We start from the raw sequence: 17,537 nt of genomic DNA, 5'->3' as shown, positions 1-17,537 counted from the left end.
ATAATCGGTCTGAGTGTGTGAGGCTAAAAAAATTTGTTATTAGCTGAATTTTACTTTATGTAGTTTAAATATGGAAGATTTCAGTGATGGAAGAGTCTTTCACACATACAAAAAACAATAACCACGATATAAATAACTTACTACTCTTCCCTCAAAAGCTCAAAATTAAAATAACATGGCTGTCATAAGTACATCTCCCCAGCTAGAGATTTTTTCTTCACTTTGTCTGCAGTCTACTTTTCCAAAGAAAAATGAATTATTAGGGAACTGTGTAAACCCTATGGTGGGTGCAGCCCTTCTGGTAAGCATCCACTTCAACTGACCTTTAATGGAGATGAGAAGAAAAAACAGACTAAAACATCACTTAGTTGAAAAACTTAAAAGCACTATCTATGTACTATAACTGATCTACAATTGACGAAACACAGAATTGAACTACATAAAATTTGACAACTTTCTCTTAACCTTTTTTCACACAAGGTGGAAATGGTTTTATTACACTTTTTCAAGTTCCCTTGCTTCCTTTGAAAATCAATAGTTTCATTGTAATGCAAAACAATTTCTCAAAAATCTACAACTCTATCACCAAACTCTGTCTTCATGATTTTTTTGCCAAACTGTTTAGTGTTCACAAGCTCTTTGGGTACAGCTTGATCCATCACTTCCAGCATTTCTTTTAGTTGCTCAGCAATCTTACAGTCAAGTGTCAAAAAAGATGTTGCAACACCAAAATGCCCCATTCTTCCTGTACGACCACAGCGGTGAACATAATCTTCAATACTATCTGGTAGATCATAGTTTATTACATGCGTTACTTCAGGAAAATCTAGACCTCTTGACCCAACATCTGTTGCCACCAACACATCCACTTTGCCTTCACGAAATTCCCTCACTAAAGTAAATCGGTATTCTTGAGGTTTTTCAGAGTGCAGGCCAGATGCATGGAACTGTTCCTCCTTAAGTAACTCTGTGACATAATCTACATTCTGGATGGATGATGTAAATACAATGACAGGAGGAATAGGTGTATTTCGAAGAACTTGTAATAATTTTTCTGTTTTTTCATAATGATACAGAAACATGACATTTTGTTGGATAGTAGGAGATATCAGCCCAACAGGTCCTACTTGAATTGTAATGGGATCTAACACCGCAGACCTTGCCAATCTGTCTAAAGAATCTGGCATGGTAGCAGTCCATAGCAGTGTTTGTCTTGCCTTTTCAGTTCTAGTAGCAAGTCCAACAACCTTCCTCAACTGTTCTTCCAACCCCATCCCAAGCATCTTATCTACCTCATCCATCACTAAATATGACACTTTATCAAGACTGATGAGACCACGTTTACACAAGTCAAGAAGCCTTCCGGGAGTTGCTATGACAACATCCACTCCACTCCTTATCTCCTGTGCCTGAACTGAAACTGGCACACCACCACAAATTCCAACTGATTTGTATTTGATGCTGACTGGTGAAGCTGCAGGGAATAAGTAAGGGAAAGATGCTAAATGACTTGATACTGGATGACAGCCAGGCATTCCTGGTGACCCTGTGTTCATCACGTTATAAGGTAAATGTGTATTCAAATAAGAACTCCTTGTTGTGTTTGAGTAATTCAAATGAAGTGAATTGATGTTTTCAGCGACACTGCCATGGTTATTGTTTGGTAAAACCATACCTGTAGTCTTTGTTGTGATACAATACAACAATTCTGAAATATGATCAAACACTTGTCGCATCAGTTCCCTTGTGGGAGTCAAAATAAGTGCCATAGGTCCTTGTCCAGGCAAACATGGCTGTCTTGTTTTCAAAAACATACACAGAGGCAAGGAATAAGCCAACGTTTTACCAGACCCAGTCTCTGCCAAACCAATGATGTCTCTTCCACTCATAACACAGCTGAGAGCCTGCATCTGGATTGCAGTAGGGCTAATGTAGCCATTATCTTGCAAGTATTCCTGCAGTTCAGGAGGTAACTTTAAATCTTGAAAACTTGTTATAGGTTTCGGGCAATTTTCACCTTGGATCTCAATCCCATTTTGCCACCTTATTTCATCAATTTTTTCCTCAGAAAGCTGTGTTATATTTTCAACCTCCTCGTAGTAAGATTTCATTAAGTTGTCTTCCTGTCCCGTGGTATTTCGTTTCGTATTTGTTCTAAGAGGAATGAAATCATCTTCAGATCTCTCTCCTTTTCCTTCCCCTTGGTTCGCCATTTTACAAAGATTGCTGTTGTCTTGTAGGGTTCAGCGGCAAAGTTGAGAATATATGCCCGCGCATAAATTTGCAGCAAATTTGACTTGAAAGCGAAGGCTTAAAATTGAGGTTGCAGATTTCCCCAAAATGAGAAAGAGAGATTAGTGACTTTATTAATACCGGTCGATTGGACTGTGCAATTCGTGAGTCATGCAAAATTACTACATTGTAGGTTGCACTATCCTTGTAGCTGTGCTATGGCAGGTTGGATTTCTCCATAGCCTCTACTGGACAATATGGAACTTTTTTGTTGTACTACTGGGGATTTTCTCAGGGGTAATGCTATACCTCCTCTCTGGTAAACAACGAAACCCATCGACACCAAGACTTCCAAAGAAAGTTGAAACAGTCAGACGTTTTCTGGCTAAGCTTACGCGAAGTCAAACGCATAAACCTTACAAGCACAAGACGGTTGTTTCAAGACCTGTCGACAAAGCCATCCAGGAGGTGTTTGACTTGTTCATCCGTGATTTTTGCCTATCTTGGTTTCGCGATTTGGGTAAAGATGAAGCTGCCTTTGTCGATATACTTACTGAAGAGCTGTGGGTTGTGACGGCGAATCTTGTGGACAGGTTAAAATGTGTTGACACCGTGAAATTCTTGTCGAATGACGTGGTTGAAATTCTCAGCAGACACTTCCAACAGCTGCGACTCGCAGACACCCGAGCCTTTTCTGATAATGCGATTCACTTTGTTCTCCATCCATGCCTCACGAGTCGAGCTGCAGAGCTTGATTATCTCCGCAAAGCCTCCGAGGTTATGCTTTGTTGTCTTCTTCCTCAAAAGAATTCACGTTGTTCCACAATGCGATACCTTTTGCGCGAGATTTTAGCGTTCTCTGTCTTCCAGCCTCTGGCCGACATGTTGTGCGATCCTGACTATATAAACCAAACCCTTCTTGTCCATTTGGAGGCCAAAGAAGCTCTCACAGCTCAGCACAAGCAAGGCTATGCTTATGCAGAAACTTATGAAGACTTCATCAAGATGATCAATACATCAAATTCAGTTGAAGCTTTGAAACAAATTAGGTAACAGCATTACAAGTTATTTATGAAGATCACAAAGTTACAGATTTTTTTTTTTTCACAGCACCAGCTTTTCTTCTGAATCATTATAATGCAACCTTCCCCCCCCTGAAAAAACCTTTGGTGGCTCTGACCCCCACCCTCAGGAGACATTTGTGAAGGTTTAAGATGGAGTATAGAGGTTTGACTGTATTTATTTTTGTTTGGATAAAGGAAACTAAAATTCCTTTTTTGATCTGATTTTACTACACAGGTATCACATAATTGCAGAAATCATGCAGGCAACTACAATTAACAACTTAAAGGGAATTGACCAGTTTGGACAAGATGACAAACAGGGAAAAGCCCTGAAGAAAGATACTCAACTGAGAGCTAGGAATCTAAAACGTTACATCAACCAGTGTACTGTGGCTAAAGCTCAGTGTGAACGTCGAATCAAAATGTTAGGGGGACCTGATTACACTAATAATGGAGGGACAGACATAATACAGACTAGACAAGAGAAAGTCAAGCTTACTAAAAAATTGAGTGCAAAATCTCAAGCCAAAGTGTTAGGCTTTCCTGAGGTGATGGATAACAGCTTGGCAAGGAGCTTTTTTATGCTGTTCCTTCAAAATAAAACTGGCAGCAAAAATATGCTTAGGTCAGTTTTGGATTATTCTTTTGTTCCAAAGATTTAGAACCACAATCTTAATATCAATTCAAATATTTTTGAGATGATTGCAAATCACATCGATGTTAAACCATGGACTTTGTATTGTTCACCCAGACAAAAATATTTTTAAATTGATTTGTGACGGTTCAAGTGATGATGTTTTATGGTTTTCTTTAAATATGAAATGTTCCATTGAAATTCATTGATTTCTTTTTTCAATGATTGCAGTTTCTGGATGGCTGTCGAGAATCTTAAGTTAGTAAAATACACTGAACTGCATGAAAGTGCACAAGAAATCTACCAAGTTTATGTTGCACCATCATCAGACAAATCTGTGATGTTGGACACTACTTTGGTGAGAGGAATGGAGCAGTACCTGCATGGTACCCATGGACTCCAAGGGTTCTTTGATGCACAGAAGAAAGTTTATAAAACTCTAGAGGAAAAGTTTTACCGCAAGTTTGTGCTAAGTGAAGAGTACTTCATGTTTGTTTTGCAATCAGAAGCAGAGTTAGATGATTTGCGTGCTCAACACAGGGAGGATGATGACCTGGATTTGAATTGGAATGATGAATTTGATTTGGATACAACTGATGAAGATGTATGTACATTCAGTTTAGAAAAGTGAAAAACAGTTTTAAATCATACTAACTGGAATGTTTGAACTCTCAATAAGATAAATTTTGTAAGTAGAGTTTTATGTAGATTGAAAATTTTTCCTAGGGCATGTTTCTGTATTTTGATAGTAGATAGTAATGGAAAAAAATGAATATACGTTTAAACTACTATGCATATCAATTTCTTGAAACAGTTTTCCATTGTATGAGGATGTTCATATCTTTTCTGATTTATCATAGGTTGGAACAGAAAGTGATGGCACTCCAAAGCTTGGTGTGTGGACATCTTCTGACCATTTATTTTTTGCTATTATTTTTTGATGATCACTCATATTTTGAAGGAGTTAATCAACTGTTTTAATTCTTGTTTAAGACCAGTACACATACACAAAAATTAATTGGTATTCCTTGAAAAAATAGACAGGTATATGAATTCATAAAGTAAAAGAGAGGTACTGGCAGCTGATGAACCAGCAGAAAATAAATTTTATGCATCAATCCTTAGCATAGATGACATTTTATTTAAGTATTCTCTTATGCTTCCTCATAATTTATGTAGTATTTTTCTTTTCTCAAATATATTTTAGATGACTGAAGCACTAGTGGGAATGCTTTTTGACATTTGAATTAAGATTAGATCCCATGTTCTTTTTAGCACGTAAACCAAGTACTGTAGAAGAACGGAGTGAAGCAATTGTCCGTAAGTTAGAGGTTCTTGATCAAAGACTTGCCTCAAAGGTAATGCCAATCATAAAAATGTATGCTCTAGTTGTACCACAAGAACAAATTTACAGAACAGCTTTATATTGTTTGTTGTAAGAATTTATGATAGATGAGAGAGGTTCTATTGTTCAATGTTCTTTCTCCTTTTGTAGGTACCTCAGTAATTGACATCTACAACTTAAAATTGTGTAGTGGTTTGTAATGATCATTTTCATGAAGATATTGTAAGTGTAATTTTTAAAATGACGATAATTTCTCCTCAAGACACAACAATTGGAACTTGTGAAAAGAAGTTATGGAGCTGAGGTCGAGGTACAGAGCCAGTTTGTTTGAATTATAAATATGAGTTAAGAGCAACATATTGTTTAGCAATGAAAATTAATATTTTTAAAGGGTATACCAAGTTGTGTAGAATTTTTGTAATCTTAATGCCAACTTTTTCATTTTTGACACACCATAGATGGTAGAATTCTGAGCTTGTTCTCTGCCAAAGCCTTGTTCAAGTCACCTGACCTGTGACTTGACCAGCCTCTTCTAGATTGCTGAAAAGTTGTTTTCCCCCCCCCCCCCCACCCACCTCTATTTAGGGTTGGTTTGTGAGCTGTAATGTAAATTGCCTCTGAAACTCCTCCCATAAACCAGTCTGGATCCCTGTCCAAAACATGTTCCTTGTCCTTAAGATATTTTTGGTTCATTTTTTAGGGAATTCCATGCATATGATTAAAATTAAATCATTTGTTTTGATTATGAATAACAAGAATATATTTATAACTAAATGTAATTATTTGAAGTTTTGTAATTAAAAGCTTCTCAAGATATCATTGGAATGGATGGTTTGTAGCACTAAGTTTCAATTAAGTAGCATAACCATACTGTAAGTAATGATGATCGTTTGTTTTTTAGTGGTTGTAATATTTATTTTATTCCTTTTTGAGGAAATGGAATATCTTACTGGTGAGATTGAAAAGTTGAAAATAGAAAGAATGCAGCTGGAGTTTCATGTGGAGAGAACAGGTAGTGAAAGAATAATAGATGTTTGCAATCATTCGTACTTAAGCCTGATGATGATGTGGGTTCTTGCAATGCTCTGCATATTTTGCACTGTTGGAAATTGGCATAGTGCATCTTATAATATTTTAACCATTTAACAGGAATAATTGTAGTTCTCCATGAAATATTTTTCTTCATTGTGACGGCAGCAGTGGGTAGTGTCATAGAGTATGGTATTTCATTTTCCAGTTATCAGATTTGTTGTAAAGAAGGTTGAGTGTTGTGAAGTATGGAAACAACAAAGAGTTTGATAAATGTATTCTATCAGGCATGCGCCCTGAAATTTATTTGTGTTTAAGAACCAAATGTCTATTCAATCCCTATCTCCATACATAATTAACTCGAAGAGTTCCCTGATTGTTTTTCGCAGATCAATGGTGTGAAAACTTAGGGATGTGGAAGATAGAAATACCTAGTGTAGAGGTAGGTCTGTAGCTTTACACACTTGGTTTAAAAATTTTAGGCACCAGATAGACAGAGCAGTGAGATCCATATGACTACTTGCTATGTTTCATTTTTTTCCTTTTAGTGGAATATAGATGGTGAGAGGTCAGTACCTGTGTATGCTATAGTGGTTCACAGTGCTGGTGAGAAGTATCAGTCAGCTGGCAGATCACAAGAGGGAGATGGAAATCTCAATTCAGAAGGCTGGGTTGTAACTAGGAAGTTCAAAGATTTTGAGACTCTTCATGTTAAATTAAAGGAGGTAATGATATAGCATGGAAATGGAACTAAATTATACTTATTCCTTCCAAGTAATAATCTATTAGTGGTTAACTCTCAGTTGTAACAAAAATGGCGCTTGGTCTGTTTTATTGGTAGAAAATAAATGATTATAATAATAACATATTTAATTTATTGTGTCTTGCAGTGTTGTTCTTGGCTTACTCGTGATCTACCTGTGCCATCCAAAAAATGGTACAGATCCATTGATGACGAGTTTTTAGAACGATCAAGGAAAGCATTGGAAGAATACCTACAGGTAAAGTTGTGTTGCATGTTTTCCTATCCTTGCAATTTTCTGTAAAATGAGCTGGTTGTTTGTGTAAGAAAACATATAGAATTAAAGTTTTGAGGTTAAGTTAGCTCATAGTATGCTTACCAACACATTTACCAATTTTTTTGTGTTATGTATTACTTTTGTTGAAGACATTATTAGCTGATGAAAAGCTGTGCTTGAGTGAAGAGCTGTACTCTTTTCTCAGCCCCAGTCCTGAACATCTTAAGAAGCAGAGGTATTTAAAAGAGGTTTAATTGTTAATAAGATTATCATCACATTATCTTCAATCAATTTTAAATCATATTGAATTATCTTTGGTGCACTTTTGGCAATGAACTTCAAATCAGAGTAAGTTGTATTTACAGAATTTTGTGGTTTGAAACAAATACATGTAAAAGGCACAGGTGCATGTATTAAAGAGATGAATAGTTTATTGACGTTCTTTGAGTCTACTTATTTTCTCTTGAATTGTTTAATTTTACCTAATAAGATTCCCCACTTTTCTTTTAAGTGAACCAACCAAAAGAGGGTTTTCCCTTTTGTCAGTGTTAAAAAGGTATGTAAAATGTGTAGAATTGTGTTTGTGTTGGTTAATAAGTGGTTTGATGTGGCTTTCTGCTTAATGTTTGTTTACTTCAATGTTAACAAGCTGTTCACTTTTTCTTGAATTAGCCTACCTTTTGACATCATTCCAGCAGAAGAAGCTGATGAGGTTAGAAAAAACGGTTATTAAGATGAATGTGTTCAATTAGTAGTATAAATACTGTTATAGCTGACAAGATCATTTGGTTTTCAATGTCCACCTTTAAAAACTTATTTCTTAATTGATGTTAATTTTACAATTTTAATTCTCACTGGGATGAAAAAATTGAGAAAAAATAGTAATTTTCACCCTCCACAAGCAGTTGATTAATTTGTTTTTGAAAATTACTCTATAGGAAACAGGTCCTGATCCAGAGGACAGGTGAGACATTATGTTATTGATGATTTACAAGTTGAACATAATAATTCAAGAAATTAAATCATTTTTATTTCACAGTATTCTCAAAGTAGACAAAATGGGAATATTGTTTTAGGAAATTTTATTGTTTTGTTCTTGAAAATGAGACAACAGTAGATGGAGTTATTTTGTATGTCAGTGTTTACATAAAAAAATATTACAATTATACTAACAAGCACTTTCAACATTGGGTTTTGCTATTTTTGGAAGAAAGATGTTTGCTGAGGTTAGTCAATTATCTTTCCTGACATTTCCCTTTCTTGTTATGGGCAGTTCCTTGCGTAAAGATTCTATAGCTGAGCCATTTTATGGATTGATTGGTGAAATATTTGAGCTGAAAGGAGGTAAATGTGATGAATTTCAGCTTGCAGGATACCTTTTCTTGAATGGATACAGTGATCTTGTATTTAATATAATTTTCCTCAGAAAGAATCTTCTTGGAGGAAAAATAAAATAATGATAGCCATTATAATATGATATAATAATAATAATAATAATAATAATAATAATGATGATGATGATGATGATGATGATGATGATAATGATGAGAACAATAAATACATTGATATTAGTAAGAACAATTATTTTTGTGCACAGTTTTTAAGTGGCTGAGAAGAACTTTAATAGCTTTTGTTCAAGTCACATTTGGAGGCACAATTAACAAGTAAGAGTTTCTGGATGAGTTTGTTATAAATACACCTTTTTCAGTGGTTCAACATGTAATGTGGGCACATATTTTGTGAGTTGCAGCATATTTTTCTAAGGAAGGAAAAATATGAGCAATAAGCAAAAAGGCCAAGGGATGTTGTATGTTAAACCTGGATCAAAAAAGGGACTAGTCTTTCCATCTTTTTTCAATTTTGTAATTTTTTGGCATTCTTTGAGCATTGTTTTGATTACTTAGGGCATGTATTAAAGATAAAAACAAAACAAACAAAACCAGCCACAATAGAAAATTGTTTCAATCAATATAGTTTGTCCCTGAAATGACACAGTCAAACAGTTTACAGTTTGGATGGCTGCCTGTGGCCTTTTTATTTCTCATTTTTTTCTTCATATTTTTGCCCTGTTCTACATCATAATTCCATTGATTTTGTGGGTTCTGTTGCCTTAATATGGCAAAATATCATGCATAATAGTGAAATGAAAATATTGGAAGTAAATATCATATAGTGGGTCATCATACTAGTTTGAAAAATGATTAAACCAAGGACAGATTTGAATCATAAAATTTTCAGTCACTTGACATAAAGGTTAAAATTAATGAAGTTATTCACACTGGTATTTTGATTTCTTTCTATGGTGTGCTTATAATATTTGTGTCTTATCACAAGGGGGTTGAACAGTTATATTTAGCAATTAACTGATCCCAAAAACATTACATATGGAGAAAGTGTGGGAACCTTTGCAGACAGTAGAATGTATCATGTTTAATTTATACCTCTTACTTGAATTGAAGGACAGTTAATTTATCTTCATAAATCCTGATTACCATCTAATGAGAAGACTTTGTTCCTTGACCAGGGAAATCCATCATATGGTTGAGTGGCTTGTGTCAGAATCAATGGTAATGTACTACATTCGTTTGTTCCGTGACTCAACATGGCCTGGTGGGGAACTGGCTAAACCTGCTGTACAACGTACTGATGCAGTAAGGAAGTTGGACTTTTTACATTGAATGTCTGTCAACATTGTAATTTTTCAATATTTTTAAACATTGGCTCCAAGCTTCAATCATTTTGCTGGACATGGAGAGTAGACAAAATAATTGGCATGTATCTCAGGCTAGTTCCAGAACAAGGAATTCAAGATGGAACTCTTTGCAAAATACAATGATTTAGTACTTGAGGTATTTTTAAAGATGTGATCAAAATTGATTTAAATGGTAACTGAAAATATGCCTCTCCACAGTCATCATCTCTCTTTCAGGAGAAACTTAAGACAAGTAAAAGAGCAAGACAAAAACTTCTGAAAAACATTCCAGGCAAGTTAGAAATGGGCAACGAGCTTTAATTCCCTGTCACACAGATGTTGAGAAATGTAGGAACAGTTTCAGATCATCAATAGAGTTTTATCAGTTATCTGATATTATTTTTTTTTTTTATTGAGAGGGCAAGTTTCTGAGGAAAATGTGGTGCTATGTTAGTGGGGGTGTCAGTTAATACAAGATAATTCTAATTCCCACCCATCAGAATTTTTTACATGATGAAAAATTTTACATTCTTTTCAGTAATCATATATGGGAATGGTCCTTTAATTAATTTTTAAATTTATGACATTAATAGAATTACTGGTTCACATACTAAGTTGTAAAAGATTACTTCATAAAAGATCCTTAAAAATTCTTCTTTTATTAATAATTCATATTATAGAAGTTCTCCAGAATCTGGTGGGAAAAAAAAATAGTAAACTTGGAGCTCTGAAGGTAACCCTAATGATTTAACTGGCTACAGTTATGTACCTTGATTAGTGTTTATGTGCTATATATTTTACAATAAACAACTGGATTGAACATTCTTTATTCTTAAAATTCTGTGATTGAGCAAGTGAATGGGGTGAAGTTTTCCTGAAAACACTTTTTTCCAGCTTTTACATGAGACATGTTTGTTCTAGGTGTTTGAAGCATTTCAGGATATCAGGGTTACCAAACACCTGTTTTATGTAAGTTCTTTGTCAGAAATTTCTCCTTATTAATTTAGTTTCAAGTAGATTTACATTATTTGATAAACAGAGGTATGTCCTATTTGGTTTTTACTGTTGAGTGATGCATGATAAGGATGCTAGGCTAAGAATACAGAAGGGTGTGTGGGTGGAAACAGGTTACTGTTCTGTTTAGCTGTCTATGGAATCTTTCATCTCATTCTGACCTTGTTACTGCTAAGTTTCCACCAGACTACATTTTGATTTGCATGGCAATCTTTTTAGCTATTAAAGAAACTGGTGGATTTTTAATCCATCTTTGTTTTTCTTACAGGTTCTGTTTGAGCTCATTTTATTTACCATTTGCCCTGAAGTGATGTCTGAGGAAGTTAAGCAAAGAGCAATGGTTTTGATGAACATGAAGAACATGCAGCCAATTTCACCTCACATTGATAAATAAGGAACTGTTACTGTGGGAAATTTTTAAATGAGACTTGGATCATTGGAAAATTACTTACCTACATGAGATGTGTATTGGGCCCACATTGTAATGCTCTCAAAACTTATTGAGTAACAATCAAAGTATTAATAATTATGCAGAAGCCCTTTTAAACTGTTCAAGGATACACTTTTTGGATATATCTCCAAAGATTCTTGCCCAGTATGGCTCTGTAAAATTGTTGTCCACTAAATCATATTTTCTCAGTTTTCCCACTTAACCTCTGATTACTTTTAATGTTAGAATAAAACCATAATTTTGGACCTTTGTTGAGAAAAAAATTTAAAAATAATTGGTTTGGAAAAACCTGACAGTCATTCCCCTATTTTCATTGTTAGAAGTACCTCAGAATTTCTGAAAATGTTTTCAGTTTCTCTGTTAGGTACAAATTTCACTGCCTAATATTCAAAGATTTATTTATATTAATTTATTTTTATATCATGATCTTCAGAAATAAAAAGCTACAATAATATTGGTTAATTTGAAATAGCCTGTGTGGTTCAATTACCTGAACATAGAACACCAACATGCAGAAATACCATTCAAAATGATGAAACTTTATTTAAATTCATTGTTTTACTCTTCACCCAACTCAGGAGACTTTTTATTCATAAATCCATTTTGCCATTTCTGGCTCCCAATCAACAAGCTCCTCGTCTTTAAACCAGAGCTTAATTTCTCTGTTTGCTGTGTCCACTGAATCACTGCCATGGCAGATGTTCCTAGAGACAAAATCAAAGGAATCAATTTTGTGTACAGCACAAAGAATAACAGTTACAACATATTGCCAGAGAATACAAAATTGATTTTTTTTACTTGCAGAGTGCTAACCAAAAAAAGAACAAAAATAAAACAGTTAAAGTAACAGTAAAAAGAGCCATAAAGGAACACTAACCTGCCAATGTGAATGGAAAAATCTCCTCTCACTGTACCTGGCTTAGATTTTGCCTGCAAGTAATTGAAATCAAATCACTACAATAGATTTTTCCTTTAAAAAAGTGTAATTTGAGCAATAGTCATTATCAGTTTGTCATCCTTTGTCACAACAATACCCACTGGATCTGTTTCTCCAAGAATAGCTCTGCATGTTGAAACAGCACCTTGTCCTTCCCACACCTGGATGAAATTGTTGAAAAGCTCAGTTATTAAGTAAACAAGAAACATTTTCTACATAGCACAACCTTTTAAAACAGTAATTGAGGTCTGTTTGGTAATACACTCAAAAAAAGAAGGAAAAAGACCATGGATTAAATTTTCAGGGATGCAGGTTGACAAGGCGAGCTTTGTACCTCAATCTTCCTTCTGCCAAAATTTGTGATAAATTCTGATCTCTGGGGTAACATTTCTATTTGTATCCAGCCTTATTTATTAATTCCTCAATTCTTTGCATATTTTTCTTTCTTTTGGTTACCTTGTCTTTCAGTTCGACCCTCATCCTTCCCTTTCCGTCCCTCCCTTTACGCCAAAGGACTGTTCATTCGAACTCACACCGAACGAAATTAATCGCAAATATACTGAGTGAAACAGGAACTCTATACATAGCTTATCAAAACTGCAAAAAAAAATTTTCCATTTTGATGACATGCGAGAACTAAAGACATTGTGGTAAGTTGATTGCTGTTGCTGACTTAGGAGTACATTATTCTCAAAGGTTGTAATAAAAGACGGGCGATCACCATAAAAAGAACTACTGATTACAAAAAGGTCGGAACTTTAGTCACAGTCAGCCTTGAAGAAAAGTAGTAAGCAACATTTCAATACATGGATCACAATCAAATTTATTACCATTGCCACAACAGGGCCTGATCCCATATATTTCACAAGGCCATTATAGAATGGTTTCTTTGCCAGTTCTTCGTAATGCGTTTTAAGGAGTTCTTCACTCGCCTAAAAGAATGAAAAATAACTTTTCGTGACTTATCGCTCAAAGAAATACCCCATCAGACATTGAGTAGGGATTACACAAAAGCAGCGTACCTTGACAAATTTCATGGCGACTAATTTGAACCCTTTCTGTTCAAATCTTTTAATGATATCTGCTATCAGTCCTCTGTGAACAGCATCTGGTTTGATCATAAGGAAGGTTCGCTCGTCTTTCGACATGTTCAGAGGGTACTTTTTGAAACAGTTCCAGCAGAGGCAAGAATCACGAGCTCCTTATCGAGAACAGTCTTAAGCGCCACGTGCCCTGGGACTTTAAGAAAGTTCAGTGTCCATATAAGGTACTGGAACAAACTCCCGAGGTGACGGGGAGGGAGGGGAGAGGAGGAAGGAACAACAAATGCAGTCACATCCTGTTGGCCTTATCCTCATTTAGATTTGGGATACGATAGTAATGAACTTTACCGATCATAGAATCGAATCAATATTTTTTACAAAATACAATTCTGTATTAATTAGATGCCAACAACATAGTTCAGCATAGACAGGTGAAACAGGTATAACACTGATCATCAAGTGCTATTATTGATAAATTATTTCATCACAGGTTGTCCTATTTCTAACTTTTTATTCAGACTATAATAACTGTCATTACAGGGAGAGTGGTGCCCTGGAGTGCTTATGAACTCCCTTTGCCTTTGTAGAATAATTTTGTTTTAAAGCCAACAACATATAAACCTTTTTGTCCAAGTTAGTGAAAATGTGTAAATCTACATTAATCTCTAAGGGATAGATACTCCATTTTCTGTTCCTTCTGTTCCTTCTCTCCCCCTCCATGGGACTTGCATTTCGAGGTTGTGATTATGCATCTCAATGCATTGAAACTGAAGCTCTCACGCAAAGAAACACCAACTTGATTATCGACCTGTGATGATTGTGGAACTAATAGGTCTTTAAGATGATTGCACATTATTTTAGATTTTAGGATTAAAAAATGAAAGAATTATAATTTGCATTCAGTTACTATGGGTTACCATCTGAATTACAAAACATGGGAAAACAGACGGTCTGTTGAGAAGCCTCACATATGGTTTATATTGCCAAATTGTGTTTACAACTTGAATAGTCAAAATATCAAAAGGAGTTGTTTAAATGGACTCTCATCCGGTTGCTATAGTCTGAATTAATTGCACTGTAATACAGAACCAAAAGAAGTGTTATGGGTGAGTTATTTATTCCTTGGGTTTTACTGATTGCCTAGCTGACTGTACAGGGCAAGCCTACAGGCATATCTGGTTTGTCAGGTATCTTTATCTAGTACCCTATTCACACCATTGAAACATATTTTGTTAAACTGGTTTTTACTAGATGAAAATCATAAACAGAGAGCTGAAAAACTTAATATTCCATACGATTCAAGTACTTGCTAACTTGCATTTCCAATGTGCTACATTCAAGTAAAAAAAATATTAAGTTAAGTAGTTTCTACAAAGAAAAAAATTAAACTGTGTTTAACAAAACAACTTCAAAACATGTTTAAGCTTTAGTGGAAATGGGATATAAGAAGCAACAGAAAGAGGTACCTAGTGACACATAGCTTTATCTACAGGAGAACAAAAATTACTCAAGAGTGAAATGGCTTTTAAGGTAAAGGTGTGATTGCTACAACATGGGCACATATCATTTAATTTGTTTTTTGTTAGATTTACAACACAATAAGTTTGGGAAGAATTCAATTTATTACTACCAGTTATTACAGATCAATCGTTACTCATAAATGTTTCCAGATGATGTCAGATTCCACTCTACTATGTCATTCTTGAACCAAAGATTTATTTCCTTTTTAGCACTTTCCACTGAATCACTTCCATGAATGATATTTCTGCAGAGTCAAGGGATAAATACAGGTGTAGTGGTAATCATTAAAGGCAAAGACTGAAAAGTTACTTCAACATCAATGATAATCCAAAATTTGTCAGCAAATGTTTGTCACCTTTTTCACTTCAATAACACAAAAGAAAGATAAAATAACGTTACAAAAAAAATTTGATTGCCCAAGGGTTCAGTAAGGCTACAGCAGCTTACCTTCCAATCTGGATACAAAAGTCTCCACGGATTGTTCCTGGCAAAGAATTTGCCTGAAGAATACAGAGAGGTTTAGAGTTTGCATGACTTTTTCTCTTACTGCTATGAAATGCATATGCACTATAGAAAAAATTTCCTCAATTTAGTCATTAAAAAAAGATTTGCCACAATGTTTATATTCATAAATTTTTACTAGATAGTTTTTCCCCCCTAGTTTTGAGCTTGCAGGTAACCACTGATTTGTGTATTCTATAAAAATATAATTGGAGAACTTGAAATTCAGGATTAAAGATTATGATACAATAAAAAGCTTTAATGTACTGACTGGATCTGTTTCTCCAAGCATACGGCGTCCTGTCTTCACAACATTAAGACCTTCCCAAACCTGCAGGTTTAAGAGGACCTCAGAATCTAGGCATTCTCCTAGGTTCAAGAAAATTACACTCAAGTTGATTGATTATGGTTGGGGGCTGCAGTGGCAAAACTGCTGGCTTGCAATATCTGCTGTTCAATTCTTAAGATATAATGGCCAATTCCTCTAACCAATAACTACAAAGTCCTAAGAATTCAGTGTTCATCCAAACAATATTCAGCAGTAGTTACAAATTTTCATTATCACTTGTCAGTTTGCCAGTGCATTAATATTGAAAAGATAATTTATTAACAGCTTACTTAACTGAAGGTGACATTGGTAAGATTTAATATAAATCTAGAATATTTTAACCTTCAGCTTTCATCATTAAGGCTAACCACCACAGAAATATTTATTACTTACCATGGCCACAACTGGTCCACTGGACATATGTTTCACCAGGCCTGGAAAAAATGGCAGATGACTAAGGTCTGCGTAGTGTTCCTTCAGAAGGGCTTCGTCCGCCTTAAATAAACATAGAAGTCAGTCCACAAATTAATGAAAATGGTTTACTATATCAATTTCCATGGCAAGAAAAGTGTGGAGTTGTTATTACATAACTCAATGCCTAAAGTATTCCAGTGCATTAGGGGTAATCCCAGTACTAATCAATGGTAGAGGAAAAACATCTTGTTCTAGAATAATAGTGAGTGACCTTGGTTTGCACTTCAATCAAATTCAAAATGACTGTTAGGAAATTTACTAAGGAATCAGCTCAAAGATATCCTATCAGAGTTAAAACCAAATTAAAATATTTTTTAGCAAAAGCGTGTTGCAGCTTCCCAGGTTTTGTACACAAAAAGAAGTCTTGTGGTCTCTTAAGTGACAAGTGGTATCAATAGTTTCAATGGCAAAATAATGGCCAAAAATCCACAAATTGTTCCTCATGTGAGAATTTAAATTTCAAAATTTGTCAAGGATAATACATAACAAGGTAGTCAATTCAGAAACTTAATCATCTATCAGGTAAGAATTCTCACACAAGCTAGAACAGCATCGCATCAAAAAGTTCCAAAAGCTCTTGATTTGGAACAAATAAAGTTAAGAACACAGAGTCACTGTTTCTCACCTTCATAAATTTCAATGCTACTAATTTGAATCCTTTCTGTTCAAAGCGCTTGACAATTTCTCCAACCAAACCCCGCTGGACTCCATCAGGTTTGACCATGATAAAGGTCCTCTCTGATTTACCTTGGCCTTCAACCTTAACACACAAAAAAATTGCTGTCAAATGTAATCAAGTTTCTGAGCAAGAGTTGGTATACCTATAAGAGCAGAACACACAGCTTCTCAGAGCTCCCTTTGACCAGTTACTGGATTATTAAAATAGATGTTTGCAAAATATCTACCCATATGATAGCATGTCAGTTTTAGTACTGAGTACAGTGAGGTATGAAACAAAAGTTGCCAAGGGTGAGATCACATGCACCTGGGATCACCCCTTAACTTGTGGTCTTCACCTAGTTAAGGTGAGGTTCAAGGTAATTTAGTATTATCAACTGAGTTGATAAAGTAAATTGGCTAATGTCAAGAGTTTCAGAGCTGACATTTCAAGTGTTAGTTCTTCATCAGAATGAATGGAGAAATTGTGGGTTGGGAACTTGTAAAAAGAAGAACAAGAACAAATTAGTTGAATGAAAAGCATTCCTTGATACCATGAGGATTAATAGTGCTAATTTGAAAGTTAAATGTTTCAG

At 35.0% G+C, this 17,537-nt stretch overlaps 4 protein-coding genes across 9 annotated transcripts in view; 1 reads left to right on the top strand and 3 right to left on the bottom strand.

Annotated features, from left to right (window-relative positions):
- Nucleotides 1–20: 20 nt before the first annotated feature.
- On the bottom strand, nt 21–2,254 carry LOC113664974 (putative ATP-dependent RNA helicase DDX41). The gene has a single exon (XM_027180622.2). It carries the CDS (start codon nt 2,211–2,213, stop codon nt 564–566), a length of 1,650 nt encoding a protein of 549 aa, XP_027036423.2. The 5' UTR covers nt 2,214–2,254; the 3' UTR covers nt 21–563.
- A 34-nt stretch (nt 2,255–2,288) lies between these two features.
- LOC113664965 (sorting nexin-25) lies at nt 2,289–11,949 on the top strand. Of its 2 annotated transcripts, none has more exons than XM_027180607.2 (21): nt 2,289–3,281; nt 3,532–3,921; nt 4,162–4,534; nt 4,791–4,824; nt 5,206–5,288; nt 5,538–5,585; nt 6,209–6,287; nt 6,694–6,746; nt 6,853–7,029; nt 7,195–7,305; nt 7,473–7,558; nt 7,835–7,879; nt 7,996–8,035; nt 8,262–8,287; nt 8,597–8,667; nt 8,921–8,987; nt 9,848–9,974; nt 10,253–10,307; nt 10,696–10,748; nt 10,937–10,984; nt 11,298–11,949. In XM_027180607.2, the coding sequence occupies exons 1-21, from the start codon at nt 2,404–2,406 to the stop codon at nt 11,421–11,423; spliced, it is 2,970 nt and encodes a 989-aa protein (XP_027036408.2). In that variant the 5' UTR covers nt 2,289–2,403; the 3' UTR covers nt 11,424–11,949. The 2 variants fall into 2 exon arrangements, with proteins under 2 accessions (XP_027036408.2, XP_027036400.2); XM_027180599.2 differs by having other exon boundaries at nt 10,235–10,307.
- Nucleotides 11,950–11,998: 49 nt separating this feature from the next.
- LOC149035881 (nucleoside diphosphate kinase B-like) lies at nt 11,999–13,689 on the bottom strand. Its single transcript, XM_089191645.1, has 5 exons — nt 13,440–13,689; nt 13,248–13,349; nt 12,519–12,578; nt 12,358–12,410; nt 11,999–12,184 (listed from the first exon to the last, which is right to left on the bottom strand). Exons 1-5 carry the CDS (start codon nt 13,563–13,565, stop codon nt 12,067–12,069), a joined length of 459 nt encoding a protein of 152 aa, XP_089047771.1. The 5' UTR covers nt 13,566–13,689; the 3' UTR covers nt 11,999–12,066.
- Nucleotides 13,690–15,063: 1,374 nt separating this feature from the next.
- Nucleotides 15,064–17,537, bottom strand: part of LOC113664981 (nucleoside diphosphate kinase B-like) — an 11,089-nt gene continuing 8,615 nt past the window's right edge. For all 5 annotated transcript variants that reach the window (XM_089191644.1, XM_089191643.1, XM_089191642.1 and 2 more), the window contains 5 exons: nt 16,910–17,044; nt 16,204–16,305; nt 15,754–15,813; nt 15,429–15,481; nt 15,064–15,225 (listed from right to left, as the gene is read on the bottom strand). In XM_089191644.1, coding sequence (XP_089047770.1) covers nt 15,111–15,225; nt 15,429–15,481; nt 15,754–15,813; nt 16,204–16,305; nt 16,910–17,044 — 465 coding nt within the window. In that variant the 3' untranslated portion in view covers nt 15,064–15,110. The remainder of the gene's footprint in view (nt 15,226–15,428; nt 15,482–15,753; nt 15,814–16,203; nt 16,306–16,909; nt 17,045–17,537) is intronic.

Source organism: Pocillopora damicornis, chromosome 13 (assembly GCF_964200805.1).
Source record: "Pocillopora damicornis chromosome 13, jaPocDami1.2, whole genome shotgun sequence".
Classification (NCBI taxonomy): Eukaryota; Metazoa; Cnidaria; class Anthozoa; order Scleractinia; family Pocilloporidae; genus Pocillopora; species Pocillopora damicornis.
Note: the sequence above shows the minus strand (reverse complement) of the source record. Positions and strands in the feature narration are given on the sequence as shown.

What these genes read in the sequence shown, in the direction of transcription:
- LOC113664974 (XM_027180622.2), bottom strand. Translation starts at nt 2,213, where the DNA reads ATGGCGAACCAAGGGGAAGGAAAAGGAGAGAGATCTGAAGATGATTTC.
- LOC113664965 (XM_027180599.2), top strand. Translation starts at nt 2,404, where the DNA reads ATGCAAAATTACTACATTGTAGGTTGCACTATCCTTGTAGCTGTGCTA. An exon ending in GAAGCTTTGAAACAAATTAG is followed by an intron (nt 3,282 to 3,531) that starts GTAACAGCATTA and finishes TTTACTACACAG; the next exon opens with GTATCACATAATTGCAGAAA. An exon ending in GAACATCTTAAGAAGCAGAG is followed by an intron (nt 7,559 to 7,834) that starts GTATTTAAAAGA and finishes TTTTCTTTTAAG; the next exon opens with TGAACCAACCAAAAGAGGGT.
- LOC149035881 (XM_089191645.1), bottom strand. Translation starts at nt 13,565, where the DNA reads ATGTCGAAAGACGAGCGAACCTTCCTTATGATCAAACCAGATGCTGTT. An exon ending in TCGCCATGAAATTTGTCAAG is followed by an intron (nt 13,350 to 13,439) that starts GTACGCTGCTTT and finishes TCATTCTTTTAG; the next exon opens with GCGAGTGAAGAACTCCTTAA. An exon ending in TTCTTGGAGAAACAGATCCA is followed by an intron (nt 12,411 to 12,518) that starts GTGGGTATTGTT and finishes AATTACTTGCAG; the next exon opens with GCAAAATCTAAGCCAGGTAC.